This window comes from Typha latifolia, chromosome 12 (genome assembly GCF_019914945.1).
Source record: "Typha latifolia isolate L0001 chromosome 12, TyphaL0001v2, whole genome shotgun sequence".
In the NCBI taxonomy this organism is placed as follows: Eukaryota; Viridiplantae; Streptophyta; class Magnoliopsida; order Poales; family Typhaceae; genus Typha; species Typha latifolia.
The window spans coordinates 7,493,211-7,512,728 of NC_133097.1; the positions used below are offsets into that span (position 1 = coordinate 7,493,211).

General features: G+C 36.5%; 2 protein-coding genes and 1 non-coding gene across 4 annotated transcripts; 2 read left to right on the forward strand and 1 right to left on the reverse strand.

The window, feature by feature from the left end:
• Positions 1–2,712: 2,712 nt before the first annotated feature.
• LOC140799291 (probable mannose-1-phosphate guanylyltransferase 1) lies at positions 2,713–6,244 on the reverse strand. 2 transcript variants are annotated; one of them, XM_073153547.1, is made up of 5 exons: positions 6,048–6,244; positions 4,781–4,914; positions 4,137–4,199; positions 3,786–4,025; positions 2,713–3,713 (listed from the first exon to the last, which is right to left on the reverse strand). In XM_073153547.1, the coding sequence occupies exons 2-5, from the start codon at positions 4,889–4,891 to the stop codon at positions 3,042–3,044; spliced, it is 1,086 nt and encodes a 361-aa protein (XP_073009648.1). In that variant the 5' UTR covers positions 4,892–4,914; positions 6,048–6,244; the 3' UTR covers positions 2,713–3,041. The 2 variants fall into 2 exon arrangements, with proteins under 2 accessions (XP_073009648.1, XP_073009649.1); XM_073153548.1 differs by lacking the exon at positions 6,048–6,244 and adding an exon at positions 5,024–5,158.
• Positions 6,245–11,667: 5,423 nt separating this feature from the next.
• Positions 11,668–18,520, forward strand: LOC140799223 (probable methyltransferase PMT11). The gene is made up of 9 exons (XM_073153418.1): positions 11,668–12,439; positions 12,878–13,027; positions 13,121–13,391; positions 14,323–14,433; positions 14,749–14,908; positions 15,665–15,922; positions 17,376–17,498; positions 17,731–17,808; positions 18,035–18,520. Exons 1-9 carry the CDS (start codon positions 11,777–11,779, stop codon positions 18,240–18,242), a joined length of 2,022 nt encoding a protein of 673 aa, XP_073009519.1. The 5' UTR covers positions 11,668–11,776; the 3' UTR covers positions 18,243–18,520.
• A 469-nt stretch (positions 18,521–18,989) lies between these two features.
• On the forward strand, positions 18,990–19,150 carry LOC140799478 (U1 spliceosomal RNA). The gene has a single exon (XR_012111011.1). It is a non-coding gene; the product is annotated as a U1 spliceosomal RNA (small nuclear RNA).
• The last annotated feature ends 368 nt before the right edge of the window (positions 19,151–19,518 follow it).

A 19,518-nucleotide genomic window follows, 5' to 3' on the forward strand; every position in this document is an offset into this window, starting at 1 on the left:
CAAAAAAAAAAAAAAAAAAAAAAAAAAAACCAAAACCAAAATAAAATACCACATCGTCTCTTTTATGAGTTGCATATTTATAAAAAGACTGAGCTAAACAAGAACCAAATTTGTTTACATTGCATTGGCCTATGTGAACTACACCTTACCTTGCACCTGCCTCTTCTCTCAGTCCACATATCATTCACAATAACCTCATTATCCCACACAATCTAAAACAGCTAAAAAAAATATGACAGCTAGATAACACTCCACCCAAATGTATTTCCAAAACTGTTTCATTCTAAAGAACCCCTTAGAAGGAAGAAGTTCTACCAAAATTAGTTGGTTTAAAATAGTTAACTTTAATTTTTTTTTATATATAGTATCTCTGTATAACAGCTGAATCTTATATATGATTTTCTAAATTTAGCAGTCTCCACCACCATTTAGCCAATAACATACTCGTTTCTCTTACACACATTATTATTATCAACAGTGTCATGCCCCAGAAAATTCTTCTCAACTTATCAATTCTCTTGCACATCTAGATCGACATGTTAAAGAAGGAAAGAAAGCATAAAGAAACTACACTCCGTACAAAATTGATAAGAGTGATATGGCCACCCAAAGATAACAGGCTTCTTTTCCACCCAACCACTATAGTGGGAAGATGATTAAAACAAGATTTCTAGAGTCTCCTTTTCACTTTTTCAATGATAGGTTTCCAATCTTTTTTTCTCAACTTACTATCATGTGAGGGGAGACCCGGATACTTGATCGGGAACTCCATCTTACAATTCAAAAGAGCAGCTAACTCCATTCCCTTCTCCTTGTTTGTTCCTAAATATACCAAAGAGCTCTTTTTAAAAATTATGTATATAATATATCTACCTTTAATGAATGCACTCTGATAATCAGGTATCAGATCATCAATTACCTGACAATCTGTTTGTCAAAGCTTTCACGATTATCTTATAACTGCAATTCAATAAACTGATAAGTCAAAAAATTTCAATTATGCCAATCCCACTTTTCTTGGGAATCAAACATATCATTGTATAATTCAGTCTATGCAAGTTGGACTCTCTAGTATAAAAAAACATTGATTAATAATCCAACCTTAAAATCTGCTTCGTGGGTTTCACTAGTATCTAAAAATAAAATACATATTTTTTTTGAATAAATAACTTACAAATCATCATATCCCTCGCTAAGTAGGTTCCAAGCCCAATTGTTTCGGGACATAATGAAGATATAAATTACAGCTCTAATAAAGTTATATAAATTTAACACAATAAGATGAGATGAGAAGAAAGTATGAAAAACAATTATTAAATATGTTGATATATAATAATTAGAATCCTAAGCAAATACCATAGAGGACGTAGTGCAACCCATGCTCGATCCACGAACAGTGAGGAGTCTAAAGATATAGTTGGAAGCCTTGCAACGCTACAAAGATGGATAACTAGACACTGACATGGAATATAAAAAGAAAAATTCTTGGCTATAACTTATCTGTTAATTAGCTTGAGATGTGAAAATGATGTGATTAGGACAAGAAGGACACAAAAGTTTGCGGCCACTAAAATGGTCGTTTATATGACCGCGTATAAAGTCTGATGGCTATAAGAAATTTACGATCGACTACTTATCTTATCAATTGGATTTTCAAAGGAAAAAATTTTCTTTTCTTTCTTTCTTTTTTTAAGATATAGAAGAATAAAATAACTATGTATCTCTTTCTTAGATTGACATTGTATTCATTGGTCCTACCAGCTAATAATAAAAGTCATAAGTTTTAACTCCCCATTTGTATGATAAAATTGATATTTGATCAGATTTTTTACTGAGGTACTATATGAATTTCAAAAAAAGTTAACTCATTTATCAATGTATATATATATATATATATATATATATATATATATATATCTTGCTTTAATATTCGCTTATCAGAAATTCAGACCTCATGGGGATGACGTGGTAGGCCTCTATCCACTTTATCACTTCCGTCCTTCGGACGTTATATAACTGCTGTCCACCGTGGAGAAAAGTGCATCATATCTTACCTTTGGAGGCTCTTATCCGTGGAATGGGTAAAACCAGGGATATCCACAAGCTGTCGTTTTTATCCACTCGAGAAATGGAACAAGGAGAGGCTGGAAAGACTTGGAGGAGGATCACCTCCGCAATCACCAAGTAGAAATAAAGGGCTGGGAATAGACCAAGTAGAAATAAAGGGCTGGGAATAGAGACACCACAGAATTATTGATTATAATTTCTATTCCCATCGCTATCGTTGTGTTTTGAAAGCACAAGCAGAATTCAAACTAGCTAGCTGCATCTTGAATCCCCGTCTCCAGATTAATTCCTGTCTCTTTCCGAAGTAGATGTACATCTAACCACCAAGCCAAGTGTAAGAGGCACTTGCAACTTTGCAAACTATTACATGCTTGATAGCCAAAAACTCTAGAACTTTTTCCACTGGACAACCGAAGTCTCCTATTGTACCCCTAGTGGCAGCTTGGAAGCACAGGGAATATGACCACAGAGCAATTCAAAAGTAGAGAAAAAGTAGCAGAGGGAGAGATATAGAAGGGAGAGTAGAAGAGAGTTAACGTGAGAGAATGAGGAAATACTTCAATAGAGACCGCTAAGAAAGTAGCTCATAGCTTATTACTCAGTCCATACCTTCAAGAGAAGAAATAAATAATCATTTAGCAGCAATTATTTTGAACAAGAGCTTGCATTCAGCCTTTGTATTTTATTACATTTGCAGCAGGGGAAGAGAACAAGAAATGGAATGGCGGTTCCAAAATAACTACTACAAAGTACAACAACAACTTTCGATGTCCAGGCACACGCTACTCTCCTATCTACAAACCTGACTATAAATTTACTTCCACGAGCACACGGCTAAAAGCTAGCATGCATAATGCAACTGAATGAAGGACGTCAAACTGATTATACTTGCATACAGAAGAGGAAACATAAAACCCACAAGATGCATAATGCAATATCCTAATGCACATTTTAATTGATTCAGATCTCCAAGGTCACATGACAATCTCAGGCTTCAGGATGCTAGACTTAATCTCCTTGTGAGGGAGGACAACACCTCCATTGCTATATATCTCATCACCCACATGCACGTCCTCCCCGAGGATGGTCATGTTCTCAACTCGAGCCCATTGCCCGACGGTGGAGTGCCATCCGATGATACTGCTGGAAATGCATGAGTGTTTCTTAATGCGTGCACCTCGCATCACTGTGCACCTTGACAGCCTAACTCCGGATTCCACCACGCAACCAGGTCCAATAGCAACATCTGGCCCAATCAGACATCCTTCTCCGATCACAGCACTTTCATGCACCAAGACATTTCCCACAATTTGTGGACCAGCAGCTAACTTGGAGGATGATTTCTTCCGAAGGGAATCTAGATAAAGCCTCAGGCCAGTAATGTAGTCCTTTGGCTGACCAATATCCATCCAAAACCCAGGTAGCACCATACCAAAGAGCTTTCGATCTGCTGCAATTTTAGGGAAAACCTCTTTCTCAATAGAAGTGGGTTTCAGTTCAATCCGGTCTAGGACAGATGGGTTCAACAAGTAAATTCCAGCATTAATCTTGTTGCCCACAAATACTTTTGGTTTCTCGACAAATCTATCTACCTTTCCAGTTTCCTCCTCCATAACCACGACACCATACTTGGATGGCTCATCTACCTGTCAGAGAAGATGGTCAGCTCGCATATGAAATGATCATGGAACAAAGCAATACAAAGATTAAGACCTTACCTTTGTTACCATAATTGTAGCCTCTCCACCATGTGACTTATGAAACTTTACAAGTTCTGCAAATGGATATTCGCTAATAACATCACTGTTGAGAACAAAGAAAGGTTCGCCAGAACTATCTATAAGCTTGTCTCTGGCTAGAGCCAGCGGGCCAGCAGTCCCTAGTGGCTCGGTTTCTTGAGAACAGGTTATCTTGATACCAAGCTTACTCTCGAAGTCCTTCAAAAAGGTAAGCATGACCTGAAATATCAGAAGAATCTCAATAATGGTACGCAGATCTTATGCAGAAATAATTTATTAAACTACTGAAATATGAAAAGAACTTGAAGTGCAGGAAAACAGCTCTTTTACCTCAGGCTGGTAATTGATGGCCAGAACAACTTCAGTCACCCCAACTTCTTTCAAAGCCTCGATCTGCTCAGACAAGTTAGATTCTCAGTTAGAATATTAAATTTAATGTCAAGAAGTTCTTCATAGTTATAGTGTGAATTAGAGACAAGCTACACAAATCATTATTTCAATTGTGATGACCGCATGTATTATTTTTCTTTTTGAAAAGAATCAATTCCAGACTAATATGCAATCAGATCTATGAAAAACCTATGAGGCATCCACCTACCAAAGCATACACTAGATAGGAATCAGATTCGCATAAAGAAAGAAATAACAAGGATTCACATGGTTCTAAATTATCAAGAATAAGTGTAATTTTCTGTTTATCATCAAACAATTCAAAAGAAAAGAAGATGATAACCAAATATATGGGGCATGAAAACGACCACAATAATTTCCTTGGTCGATATGGAATGATTGTAACATCTTGTTCATCTTTCAGAATGAGGACTGTAGCTTTTTAATGACTATCCCAAGAAGGGACAAGATTAATTGTAGGTGAAATTACTAAGGTCATAGTTAACTATACATACTGTACAATAATGATGAAATTCATTTTTCCTATTCTTTATATCACAAGCATGAGGAAAGGGATCATATACCTGATGCAGGATCATGGGTTTGTTACCAAAATCAACCAGTGGCTTCGGCACACTAAGTGTCAGAGGCCGAAGGCGTGTACCAAATCCTCCAACAAGAATGAGAGCCTTCATGGTGAATACCTCCTCCCTCCTTCCTACAGATCATATGGAATATATAAGTAAAAGAAAAACCACAATAATCCATGCTTATATCCCATCATGTACTAGAAGAGAAAAAAATCATTCACAGAGCTGGATTCTGACAACTATAAATAAGGAAATCAACTTGTTCACAAAGGAAGCAAAAGCATCAGCCTGGTGTCAACCCAAAGTTTGGAAATCTCCTCACAGCAATGAAGAGATAAGTATCATAGTGCCTTGGAATAGAAACAAGAAAACCATGCTGATTTAAAGCTGTGATCAAGCAATCACAGAAAAGTGCACAATATTCCAACAAGTGTCCTATAACACATAAAGACTGGTACGGTTAAAGATGCAATTGTCCCTATATACTAGCTGTATTGGACTAAAATTTCTAGCAAGTACAGGCTGGCTTCCTAAATTGGAGAAGACAAACCATTAATTTGATAGTGAAAGAGAAATTTGTATACTAGTTTACATCCTGTTTTACTGATAAAGGTAAAATCACTGATCAATGACCACAACGACTTTCCAGTGATAATTATATATAACAACTATATAAAGATACATTACAATTAAGCAACACAAAATTTTTGCATGCTTAATCCTCTGAATAAAAAAATAATAATAATAACAGAGAATTAAATTACTATCTGCAATTAGTCAACAGAAAGTGCCAAAACTATTTAAAGCTCTCATCCTAAACTCAAGCAAGAGACACGAACCCAGCCAAAGTTCGAATTTCAGAATAGATGCATTTTACCTAAACATATATAAGGTAAAAGGGTGCCAAAACTTAATCTTTTTCTATAAGCATCAGACATAGACTAGGAAATAATTTAGTTTTAAAACAAACATAAAGAAAAAAAGAAAGAAAAAAAGAGAGCTACAATTTTTTACACCAGATCGATCCAAGTCTAAACTTGAAAGCACCATCACACAGATGCAAAACCCTAACCCAAGAATATTCGACGACGAACCGGTTAACAAATCCAGCAAATTAACCAAATTTCCGAGGAAGAAACCGAAAACGATCTGCACAAGGATCAGATTAAACGAAAAAAAAAATCCAAAAAACCCAGGGAAACCAGATCTAGCGAAATAGAAGAGAGAGAGCAAGGATTTAAGGGAGGCTTAGCAATATTACCGAGAAATTGGATCAGATTCAAGCACAGGGGAGAGAGAGAGGGATTCCTTCTTCGAATGGGGAAGGAAGACTACCTAATCTTTTAAGCTCAACGAACCGGTGGGAGATCTCTGGCCCTTTTTATAGGCCCCGCCACAGTGGGATTTTAACTTAAACTCTTCTTTTTCCCGAAATTTATATCTACTCTTCGAATATGTACGACTAAAAGGATCCGCTGTTTCCTTAAAAACAGGCTGAAGTCGATAGCGTGAACTCCCACGTCTGCACGAGTGATGCCAGGGGTAAGTGGTAGGACACCTAGACGAACGCTTTCTTCACATGCTGATAAAAGATAAGAGGATGATGATACTGAAGGTTACGCGTTCGAATTCTCTCGTAAATATTAAGATTAATATTCAAGTCTTGCAACTAAAAGAGTTAGCTAATTCTATGAAAAAGTTATAGAATTAAAACTATAATATTTGAGAAGACGGTGATTATTATATTTATTACTTATATATATATAGCCAAAGTTTCGCTGTTCGGACTAAAGCAGCGGATCCCTTTACAAGACACCATGTACTCGGCGCGCCATTCGCCACGAAGGACGGGGGCGGGGGGTCGGTGTGCGAATTTTCGTGGTTACGTTGGATCCGGTTTTCCTTAATCGCTTTCTGCGGTTCAAGAAACCGGTTCACTTCAACCGGAATTAAAGTCTCCGCACTATTTTGCATCGCGAAGTTTGATAAAATTGTTTTAAAAATGAATGGTTGCTCAATTACTGCTGAACGCTGTTCGTGGATACGCATATTTATCAATCACAAACTGGTATTTAAACCCAGCTAAATTTACACTTTTAGGACGATAGGGTACTATATATTAGTAACATGTACCTTATGTGAGACTAAATAGAGAGTATTAATAGGGATGTAAATATAATAAAGAAAATTATAATTTAAATTAAAATAGTCAGCTATAAGCCTACCACGTGGTGCATCCTACGCATAAGTTAAAATTTATAAAAACACTTTTTTTTATATTATATTTTCTAACTTTGTTTTTTGTGACAATTTATAACTGTTTGAGATGGAACACATGATGTTTACTTATTGAGGATAATGTACCAAATGCCGAGACTTCATTCGGTTATTCGGCAAAATGTACTTTCGAATAAAGAAGATAATTATATATGCTCTATTATACGTGAAAGGAACTTGGAAGCACTTAGGATGCTCTTGCTTTCCACGTTCTGAAAAGAATAGAGAGTAAGATTATGTGCATGATAGAGTTAATTATGTATAGCTTTACAGGGTGGAATTAGACTAGTTTGCACTTCTAATAATTTTGGCGTTTGAGTAGGATAACCTCTCTATTAATAATTTGAAGTTTGCCAGTGATAGGGTGTTCAACTGTGGTAATTTAGTTTTGGACCACCAGTGTTCAATTATTCTATCGCCTTATTAGCGGGGTATAGCCAAGAGAGAACCATGGCTCAGACAAACTTCTAAAAAGTAGCAGTGTTACTATTTTTAATCCTTTTATTTATTTAATTTGACAAATTTAGCACAAGTGGGATCGACTCGAAAGAGAATATAGGATATACCGTTAGCTATATGCTAGAGAAAATATATCGTTGTTTAACAGCTTAAGTTTATAGAATAGTTGATTAGTTAATTTAATATTATAGCAGAGGATCTAACTATGAATTGTATTAAACTAATTTATCATTCAAAATATACAATTTTATTTATTTAAATTAAAATCACTTTTTGGGACTGTCGCCTGTACAGAGAAGGTGGATTTGTAAATTAATCCTCTCTAATTCGCAAATTATAGTCAAAACACTTTTTTAAACGCTTCTCCTTCTAAAATAGTTAGCGTGTCTTTTTTTTCCTCTTTTTTTTGCTGTCTATTTCAACTTAGGCTGCTCACGGTATTGGACTCGTTGGTCTCAGTAATAATAAATATATAATATGTTATGAATAAGAAATTAATTTTTTTCATTAGTCCATAAATAAACTTTTACCCGTTCTTAGTTGTACCATATCATCATCATCCGTTCCGACTCCACGTGGACTGGGTCCCATCTACACGTGAATTATGTATCCCAATGATCGTGTGTCCCTACTTCTTTAATGTGATTAATCAAAAGCTATTTAACGTTTAAAGTTACCTAATGAAATGTTCTAAGTTGAAATGTCACAATAATATCTTACCTTTATTTTCCTTTGTCATGATATAGTAATTTATTAGCCAGATGATTTTGGATCTAATCATACAAGAGTTTGTCTCATTTAGTACCTCTAAGATGAGCACGAGAATCACATGGATCTTTGTCTCCATCCAAGTTTGGACTCTTCTCCTAGCCTTCTAGTACTGCTTAATTAAATTTTCATTATTTTTTTTATTTATATATTTATAGATCATGAGTTTATGGTCGATAAAATTGACTAAAATTTTCTAATATATAAATTAGATAATTAGGACAACTCTTTTAAGAATTAAGCTAAAATATAACACTCTAATAAAAAAAATTATCAAATATTAAATCTAATATTTATGAAAAATTAAACCTATAATTTTTATCATAGATCAGCTGGACTTGATGGTTAGTATAATGGGGTTCTTTCTTTTGAGTTTAAAATAATGGTAGATTGAAAACTACATGCAATACTGTTGCAATATTTGAGTCAAGGTAGGTGCTTGGTCAACAGACTCAACACCAGTTGGAGATGTAACTTCCTTTCTTAGTATACCATGATATGATAAGATATAATATGATATGATAAGATATGATGTGATATGATACAATACGATGATACATATGTATATAATTCCATCTAATTATCTTTGGTTTTTTTTTTCTTCATCTAGAACAAAATAGAAGCCCTCTTCTTATCTTATAATGCAGATAGATTCACAATTTGGATGTATTATATATTAACAATTGACTTGTGTTCAATTTCTTCTTAGTCATGAAATTGTTTTATTCTTATTCTTAGTTTTCTATCAAATAAGCTTTAGTTCAGAAGGGAATTGGACCCTAAATTGGCCTATGTCATAGGACTTGGGCTAGAGCTTCTCAGCCCAGCGAGGAGGAGTTAGAACTCTGGGCCAGGGCATTTTGCGGCTAATTTTGAGAAAATAGAGGGTCAATTTGTAAATACTGAAAAGGAAGGGCTTGATTAATAAAATCTTCAAATGTAGGGTGTTGTATGTAATTTTCTTCTTCTAAAATTCTTCTCCAACACGTGAAATATTACACAGCACCAGCACAACAGAGCAGGCCTCCTTTAGGAGACCCATACCTTATTGAATTGAGGAAATTAAACTAAACCAAACCATTCACAATTCCTTAAACTTTTCCATCACAAACTCTACGCTAAGCCATAGATATCAACCTTGATCACCTTCGCAATCTACTGCAGTCCGGTACTAGCCTTTGTGGAGTTCGACGGCGAAGAAATGAAGTGGGTCTCTGCCGACCGGTGTCTACCGGAATCACCCGGTAAATGCACGTAGAAAGCCGGCGGCGGCGACTCATTGAACAACAGACTTCCTAGAGGAATTTGCTGACTTTTTCTGTACTGGACTATGGCTCTATATATAAATGGAATGAGACCTTCCATTTTGAACACAAAAGGCTTGAGAGAGATATAGAGGAAGAGAGGCTTAATGGTTGATGCTTGAGAAGGTGGGAGAGTGATTGGTTTAAAAAGAGTGGGAGTTTGAGGTAGAGATGGCGTGGAGTGATGAGTATAATAACATCTAAAGGGAGGGAGATTTAGACTTCAACGCAAAAGTAGAACAAATCTTAGAAGGGCTATGAAAACTATGACATCTTACCTACCCCAAATGATGTGTGTTATGATGGCGTAATCGGATGGAAGTATTAGTGCCACACCAAACTCACAACCTCATCACCACTAACTCCTAGGATTAGATTAGTATAAAATTTTGTGTTTCTGGAATTGATGGTAGAAGTTCCTTTCATCTGCAGTAAAGCAACTGTCTTAGAATATGATGAGATAATCCAAGAATTGATTATAATTTTGTGGGCTTCAATGGCAAAAATTAGCATTCCATTTTATAGCTTCTTAGATTATGCTACTTCTTATCAATCTTGCTGTAAGATAATGCTGAAACTTATCCTGACATAAAGAGGCTCAGACATTTGTTGCTCCAATAAGTCGAATTTACACCCAGATAGCAAGAGTTGTCAGATTCTTATGTGCACTTATGGAAGTACTACCTGCGGATTGTCCTAAGGTGGCAACTGGAACAAACTAGGACTAGTGTAGTATATATCCTGCATAATCTGAAGCTTATCCACTCAATCTTTTATGACATTTTAAAAGGTTCATATTGGATTTAGCTCAACTATGTCAGAAACATCCAATTGGGTCTATGATTATATTAACGAGCTGTCATATATTCTTCAAAAGGCAATGTCAGTCACTGTTGAGATGTCATACCATCAATGACCTCATTAGATATTTGAGCAATCAACTACTAGTAGGATTCTACTTATATATATATATGGCTCTTTGACTCTATTGATGTTACATTGCTGACATACTTAAGTCTATGAACTACATATATAGAATTGAATGCAAGTGTTAATCCTTGCTAGAGTGATACTAGAACTGGACCCTTCATGATTGTCCTAACTGAAGTACAAAACTAATACATAAAAGGAAGCTTATATTGTATTAGGGAAAGCTTCTAATGGCAGAAGCCATACAGTTTTTAGTCAAGATGTTTGGCTGCAATAAGAACTCATGAAAAGTTCCAACTTTGTGTGTTGATTTTTTGGTTTTATCCCTATTTCTTATAATATGAGCAGATGTCTTTGTGGTTTAATCTTGCATTCTATTGCCAAGAAGCAATGCCACTGAGACGGGGCTACTCTGATGTTAAATTTCACCAAAGTGGAGTAGCTGAGAAGCTAACAGTCGAAGTTCATATCATACAAAACTTGATCTTTATGAATTACCCTTCTAAATATGAGATATCCAAATTAGTCAGTGAATTATACACAAGAAGAAAGTTTTGAAGCAGAAAACCATGGGCACCATACCTGCTGCAGAAGCTTCTAATAGATATTTATCTATCATTTTCTATCTCACCAACAATTGTGCTGACATCTGAAATATGGATCCAAACAAGGGAAGATGGCGATCAGATTGAAAAACTTAGAATTCCAACAATGACCTCGAATAGGCACCTGCAATTATCGGAAAAGATATTCTCGATTCGAAATCGATGTTCTTGAAGTCAAATCGTACCTTCATCTTGATAGCAACTCAGACCAGAGTCTCTATGAACGAGATGAGAGAAACAATTAGAAAGAGTAATGCATGAACACCGAGATCAATAAATCTTGTGGTTATACAGAACAAGATTTATAAATTAGATGAAATTGAAGGAAGAACTCCTTAGGTATATCATAAATATTAGTCTTTATCAACAAGGATGATGTCCATAACTTTGGCCTGCCAACTTATTGCCCAGGTTGTGTTTTTAACTAAATGTACGAAAAAGATAAGGAGTGATTTGTAAATAGTAAAAAGTGCAAGGTGCTAAACGTACATTATCTTAAATGCAGGGTTTTTAATGCAAATTTCACTCCACTGCTATGGTGTCACTCGTAGTTTTCCTGCTTCCTTCCCGTTTCCATCCCGAACCCATTCCCATCTCTCCCTCCTCACCGACATCGGCAGAGGAATTGATTTGCGAATTAAGAAACCATGAAACCCGTCGCCGACTTGTTTCCCGGCTTCTTTAAGACCCCTCTCCTCGTCCGCGCACTCGTCATCGCCTTCGCCTGCGTCGCCGCCTTCTTCCTCGGCAAGCACTGGTCCGACGCCACCCCCCATCTCGTATTCTTCTCTTCCTCCTCCTCTTCCTCCACCTCCTCTTCCTCCATCGCCATTTCCCCAAATTCTAACCTCACTTTTAACCTCTCTTCTCTCATCTCCGACTCTAATGAGAAGCTCCTCTCTTCTCCCCCTCCCGACGCGATTCCACCTCCGCCTCCACCTCCGCCGCCGCCGGAGAGGTTTGGGATCGTCGATGAGAGCGGGGCGATGCGGGAAGACTTTGATCCGGGGCCATTGGATTCAGATCTGGGGGAGAGCGTCGACGATGGCATCCCGGCAAACGAGACGAGTGGTGGAGAGGTCAGGGATAGGGTTCGGTATAGGGTGAAGCAGTTTGGGATGTGTCCGGAGAGCATGAGAGAGTACATACCTTGTTTGGATAACGAGGAGGAGATCAAGAAGCTCAGGTCGACGGAGAAGGGGGAGAGGTTTGAGCGGCACTGCCCTGGGGAAGGGAAGGGGTTGGATTGCTTAGTTCCGGCGCCGAAGGGGTACAAGACCCCGATCCCGTGGCCGAGAAGTAGAAATGAGGTTTGCAGATCTTTGATTTCTTTATATTTCTTAAGAATTATTAGTGATTATGTATTTAAAGTGTCGCATGCTAAATGTGGTATTGTTGGTGATTAAACCTTGTGATAAGTTGGTGGGCTGAAGTACACCTAACCTGATCGATTCTTGATCTCTGAATCTTGGTTGGAATATGGTCAGTTGTTACACATTGATGATGAGTCAAAATATGATGTGTTAGGGCTGAAAAGATGAGAAGAGGAAATAGAAGAAATTTCAGAGATGGCGTCCACGACAAAAGAGTGAGATGCTAGCTATAGGCAAGCATGGCAAAACAATATTGAGATCTCAAGTTGGTTTAAAATCTGGATTACTGTTCCATGATTTTCTTTTCTTTCTGACTCAATTCCTTCTTGATTTATCGCATTAAAAGATTCTAATAGTTGCGAGCTCTTACTTCAGGTATGGTTTAACAATGTACCTCATACACGATTGGTCGAAGATAAAGGAGGGCAAAATTGGATCACAAGGATTAAAGATAAATTTACATTTCCTGGAGGGGGAACCCAGTTTATCCATGGAGCAGATCAATATTTGGACCAGATTTCTCAGGTATCCTACCTCTACATTGCCAGTATCATGGTCTTAGTCATCTCTGCTGGTATATATATTTCTAACTGCAGTTTTTTTTTATAAAAAAAATAGATGGTTCCAGATATTGCATTTGGTTCTCATACTAGAGTTGTTCTTGATGTTGGATGCGGGGTAGCAAGTTTTGGTGCTTTCTTACTCTCATGGAATGTGTTGACCTTGTCAATTGCTCCAAAGGATGTACATGAGAACCAGATCCAGTTTGCTCTTGAACGTGGTGTTCCAGCAATGGTAGCAGCGTTTGCAACACGCCGGTTATTGTATCCCAGCCAGGCATTCGATTTAATTCATTGCTCACGCTGCCGAATTAACTGGACCCGTGATGGTATTCTTCTCCTCACATATTGAGGTTAACTAATTTCAGTAATTCTTGCATTACCATGCGGAGTTCACCAATAAACATGCATGTGATGCTGAGCCTCAAATGTCTAACTACTCTATTTAACATTCACCTACTTTATCTCTTGTTCCCAGCCTATCAGAAAAGATGCATTACTTGCTATTTCATGAGTTGGATAACATGATCTTGTCAAATTTTATGGATGACATCTTTTGGAGTTTATCTAGAAAAATAATTTGCAAGCTTTACTTTCAAATATGAGTACATATTTCAACTAATGAGGTCTTGAATTTTCCTCATACACACTCTGGTACTCTAGGTAGAGAAAAGATTTGTGACCAATCTAGAGTGAAGTCCTGTTGCACTTTTTAGCTATGTCCCAATACATGATTTTTTAGTTGTTCTGTTTCATTGGATTCAGCACAAGAGATTCTGGGAGTTGTTGAGCTTCTGAGTGGCCTTCACATTTGCCTTGATTGGTTGAATTCCAAAGGAAATAAAATGCTTGTTCGCTAACGAGTCCTGTTAGCATTTAGCACAATATACACTCGGACTCGTCCTGCTTCAAACTTGGCCTTTTTCTTTCTCTTTACCTCCATAGGGTTGTAGTCATCTTCAGTATTAAACTAGCCAAATGTTTGTTAGGGGTTTGTCTTAGAAAGATAGGAACTTGTTCCTCATAATTAAAACTTTGTAAGGGGTTTCCCAAATTAGTATCCTAGTGCTCCTAAATTTACTCTTATCTATTTTCTTTTTACACTTGGAAAATCCAGTTGTCAGATATTGACAAACACAATACCAAGTATTTCAACATATGGCTGTTTCATTTCTTTCTTCATCAGAAGCTTGACGAGATTTTATTATGGCTTCTTAATTTTGTGATTCTACAACTGAATAATTCTTATTTGTGATGAAGATGGGATTCTGCTTCTAGAGATTAACAGAATGCTCAGAGCTGGAGGTTACTTTGCTTGGGCAGCGCAACCTGTTTACAAGCATGAAGAGAGCCAACAGGAGGCATGGAAAGGTGCTTAGTTAATAGCACTCGAACCATTATTATTGTTTCTTCTATAAGTCTATCTATTTGTTGCTTTTAAGGTGGGTCAAATTGTAGAGAAGTAGTCTTTTAAAGTGGAACAATATTATAGTCAAATTGAATTTTCTCTTCATTTAGAGTTATAGAGAAATTAACATGGATAACTGTGGTTGGTAAGCGTTATTTCTAATAGTGGAACAACTTTCAGTTTTCAATATCAATCTAAGGTGTTCTTGATGAAGATAATAGTGTTTCTTTTCATACGCTTTCTCTAGAATTGCTGCTGATAGACATGCTTATGCATAGAAATGGAGGACCTCACTTCTCGAATGTGCTGGGAGCTTGTCAAGAAAGAGGGCTACATTGCCATATGGAGGAAACCCTTAAACAACACTTGCTATTTTAGTCGTGATTCGGGAGTCCAACCTCCGCTTTGTGATGCAGAGGATGATCCCAATAATGTCTGGTAGCTTCAAGATCCTTCCTTTGTGTACTGCTAATCAGTGCAAGAATGCCTTTTATCATATGCATTCCGGTGTATCAATCTCTTTCTCCTGAAAAATTACAATTCTTTTGACAATGAAGAGAACTTAGTAGAAGATTTATATGTGCATTATTATGTGATTTTCATCATTAACATATTATATGATTTTTAAGCACTTGCCTTTGAGCTCATTTGTATTGCTATTCTTTTGTAGCTTAATTAGTCTCCCTTGTACTGTCTGTAGATGATGTCATCTTAAAGAATATGAAGATCTTGAAGTGCCAGGTTGAAAAAGTTATGTCGTTATATCTTCTACCAAAAATGGTTTCAATCATGTGTTATAGTATCTAGGTCCTTACAGATTTTAAGCAATTGAGAAAATTTTATGGTATCAAAATTTGTGCTTGAAACAAGCTTAATAATTTTTATTTCCTTGTCAACAATGAAAAATGTCCTTTTGAAAGGTTAAACTTTTGTAAGAGTTATGAAATGAATGAAATTCAAATTTCATATCAAAAGTTGGTTAAGGAATTTGAAAATTATGGTTAAGCTATGAACTCCGTATTCCTCTGTGTTCTCTATTACAGTGGCTTCTTTGTGCATTAGGAGCTTATTTGTAAGATTCTGAAAATTAATTAAGGATTTGAGTGTGCTTTGTAACCAAATTTCCTGGTTTTATAGTTATTCTGTCCTTCAAGCTTCTTTCCTTGGTTACCAAGTTGCTCTGGCTTTCTGCAGGTATATTAATCTAAAAGCATGTATCAGCAGACTACCTGATAATGGAGATGGATTAAATTTTGCACTGTGGCCTTCTCGCCTGAATGAACCACCAAAGAGGCTTCAAGGTGTTGAAATGGATGCTTTCATTGCGAAAAATGAGCTTTTCAAGGCAGAAACGAGATTTTGGAATGACATCATTGCAAGCTATATTCGCGTTTTCCATTGGAAAAAAATGAAATTGCGGAATGTCATGGACATGAGGGCTGGATTTGGAGGGTAACTTACTTCCCTTGTTGTATCAGTCCATTTGGAGGGTCATCAGGACATGTGGCAGGAAGGTCCTTTTTTCCTCTGTATGAGGCTTCTGTTGAACCTGAGAAAGGGAAACAGCTACTGTGTTTTCAAAGTTTTTGAGAAAATGAGAACAAGTTAGAACACAAAAACAACTAATTTTCGTATAGTCATATGACACAATAAGAACATTTCTATGTAGGTAGCTATAGAGTATTTTGTTAACTTTTATGTTCTAGGAAAAAGTAGAAACACACACTAGAACTCATGGTTCCAATTTTTGTTTTGTTTTCTGTGAGTTTTTGGACGATTGTTTATTTTATTTTTATAGGGATATTGAAGATCTTCATAAGTTTTTTTTTTCGAGAATTTGGTAGGGTATACAAGAAACAGGAAACTGCCACTCATGAAGAATCCTTCTTTCAGGCCTGGATGAAGAACATAGAATTTTTTTTTACTATATTGATTTAGTAAAGATGAACTTAAGAAATGAACATATGTGTGTGTCAGACATCAGAAATCCTAAGGCACTTTTGTGTATTCTGATTTTTCATTTAATTAGATATCACATACTTGAAAAGGATGATTAGAAACACTTCATTAATTTTATAGTGTCCCATTTGAAAATATCTTAGTGGCATGGAAAACAGAATGGTTAGAGTTTCTATTCATTTCCTCTGCTAAAAGTTGGACTTCTACTGTTTATAGTTGATATGATGCTCTAGCTTGTCCTAGAATTTCGACGTAAAGTTAAATAAACTCATTTTGTATCTTGCATATGTATAGCATTTTAATAGGAGGGGCAACATTGAGCAACTCTTGTAGTTTCCCAAATTGGAGTGGGATGAAATCTGAAGCGGTACCAATAGTATAAATATTTGAGGAACCCTTTTAGTTTTCTTTATGATATTTTCTGTTAAGTGGTATAACCATTCATGTTCAAGGTTTCATTTTTATGCTTGTAGAGAAACAAAGTTTTACACTGTCTATCTGATTATCTAACTGTGACTTTTTTTTTATGACCTCAAATTATCTAGACAATAACTCATTGAGCATCACTGAAAGTATTTTCCACATAAGATGAGTGAGGATTTGAACCAAAGTATTAGCTAATGGGAATGGAAACTTAATGTTCTGCTGTAAGTCAAGATGTGGAAGAATTCTTTGACTGTAAAGATGATGACTTTATATTGCTTCCTTCACACATGATGCTATTTAATGTTATGATAGTGTAGCAATTATATTTATAAGGTTGCTAACACTCTCTTATATACTATGGTGTCTTCCTTGTGTTTAGAGTTTCCTTGTGCTGTTTGTTTTCTTGATTAGAAAGAAAAGAATCTTTTCATTCTTACAGTTACATGTACCCAAGTATAATTTACCCTGTCATGTAGTTCTGGTAATTTGTATTAATTTTTTGTCATCTTTCTGGTGATAGGTTTGCATCTGCATTAATTGATCAACAGATCGATTGCTGGGTGATGAATGTTGTCCCAATAAGCGAACCAAACACATTGCCTGTAATATATGACCGTGGACTTCTTGGCGTGACTCATGACTGGTACAGTATATTCACCTTAGTGTACTTCAGATTACAATATTTTATTTTTCCCTGGTTTGATTGTCAGGTATGTAATTTGACAATCGAACTTCATTTTTTAGTGCCTGCACACCTGATTATAACAATCTTCTTTTACATTGGTTTGATGTATTATCTGCATTATTGCACAAATTATTTATTTTCTTGATTTGTTGTATAATGACTGGACTTCTTCCTTCTACTAATTCGGCAGGTGTGAACCATTTGATACGTATCCAAGAACTTATGATCTGTTGCATGCATTTGGCCTCTTCTCGAAGGAGCAAAATAGGTACTTTTCCTTTCATACTGAGCTGATCTACCTTAAGTAATTTACTGTTTTCAATCTATTGCTTTCAGTTATTATTTCAGAATCAAAATTTTCATATTTGAGTCATTAAATAAATTTCTCGGATGTATTCAATTTGGTGACTCGGTTCATGAATGGTGACTATTCCCATGGTTGATGATCTCCTTGGAAAATGAACTCATGTTGGCGCGCTTGTTCCTCTTTTCAGGTGCAACATCTCAAGCATCTTGCTAGAGATGGATCGCATGTTAAGACCTGGTGGCAGGGCTTACATCCGTGACACGAAATCCATCATCTATGATATCAGAGAGATCACCAAGGCCATGGGATGGAGGACAGATGTACGAGACACATCTGAAGGGCCATTTGCAAGTAGAAAGATTTTGATGGGTGAGAAACAGATGGTGCGATCGTAGGCTCGGCTTAGAATTTTTCCTCCCTGGGCGAAGCCCAGGATGCCTTGAGGACATATAACCGTTATCTTGGAATTACTGGAGCATCAATGCCAATATAGCTTGTGCAGAAGGTACCAACATTGTTGTATAGCATCTAGGAATACAATTCAAATTCATAGTTAGACCATTTGTTCTATCATAAATTTACTAATATCTTGTCTTACGACAAAAGATGACTGTTTGGATTATTTTCTTGTACATTAGTGATGGCACTAAAAGATCCTAGGATTTCATTTGAAGATAGTGTTGTGGTCTTGATGTTTTTGGTCTTCATTAGTTTATGTAAACTGTGTTTCAGATTTTTTTTTCATTGGAACTATTTAAGCAGAGACATCTGATCGAACGAGATGTGGTAATTTTATCATGGGGAAACTTTATCCTGATTACCTTTTATCGTCACAAATTCACGTTGTTTACAGATGGTTGCGTACAAATGACGTTATGCTTACTAGGCATCAAATGTGGTTTCTAAACCAAAGATCGACCGGCAAATACCAAATCTCTGATTACATCTATCCACCTAATCCCGTGTGGTAAATCGGAAAACAAAAGAGGCAATCGATCCAACTCGTTTATAATCCAAATCCAATTGACCAAATCATCGCCGCGTGGCCATATGGGAAGGCAGTTTAGTCCCACATCGGTAGATGAAAGAATACTGCGACAATTTGGCGTCTATAAAAGAGGGCTCTGGGGCAACGTTATTTCATACTTACCTGGACGGGGTCGATGGGCGATCAATAAGGCTCATGTCCTAGGTCAGCGGCCTCCATTGCACTTGGGAGGAGCGCTGGCTTACCATCTCCCCAAGTGGGAGAGTGGACGTCATAATTTGTGGTAGAGGGGGTACGCGCCATGCGCGGCCCCTACCAACTCTTAAAACTATTAACCCTTTAATAGACATAATCATTGGGCTAGCCGGTCTGGCCGGCTCGACTCATCAATCATTTTAGAATTTTTTTTACTATTAATTTAATTTTTTTTAAAATATTTATATTTCTTTATTTAAAAAGTAATTAAAATATTTTAAAGGTGTGTTTAAAATAATATAAAATGGTACAATACTAAAAGTTTTTACTGTAGTAAACGGGCGGGCGGATTTCCGGGTTGGCCCGTGCGGAGCCCTTTATATCTACGGACCATGGGTATTGATACTTAGACTCTCTTTAGAATAATAATTATTCTTATTATTTCAACGTTCGGGTAATAAAAAAGCTATAAATAGCAAGTCTGAGTC

Bases quoted from the DNA above. Each gene is read 5' to 3' on its own strand.
- LOC140799291 (XM_073153547.1), bottom strand. From the start codon at position 4,891: ATGAAGGCTCTCATTCTTGTTGGAGGATTTGGTACACGCCTTCGGCCT. The intron at 4,026-4,136 runs GTAAAAGAGCTG...CTGATATTTCAG, and splicing joins CCATCAATTACCAGCCTGAG to GTCATGCTTACCTTTTTGAA. The intron at 3,714-3,785 runs GTAAGGTCTTAA...CTTCTCTGACAG, and splicing joins CTACAATTATGGTAACAAAG to GTAGATGAGCCATCCAAGTA.
- LOC140799223 (XM_073153418.1), top strand. From the start codon at position 11,777: ATGAAACCCGTCGCCGACTTGTTTCCCGGCTTCTTTAAGACCCCTCTC. The intron at 13,392-14,322 runs GTATTCTTCTCC...TTTGTGATGAAG, and splicing joins AATTAACTGGACCCGTGATG to ATGGGATTCTGCTTCTAGAG. The intron at 14,434-14,748 runs GTGCTTAGTTAA...GCTTATGCATAG, and splicing joins CCAACAGGAGGCATGGAAAG to AAATGGAGGACCTCACTTCT.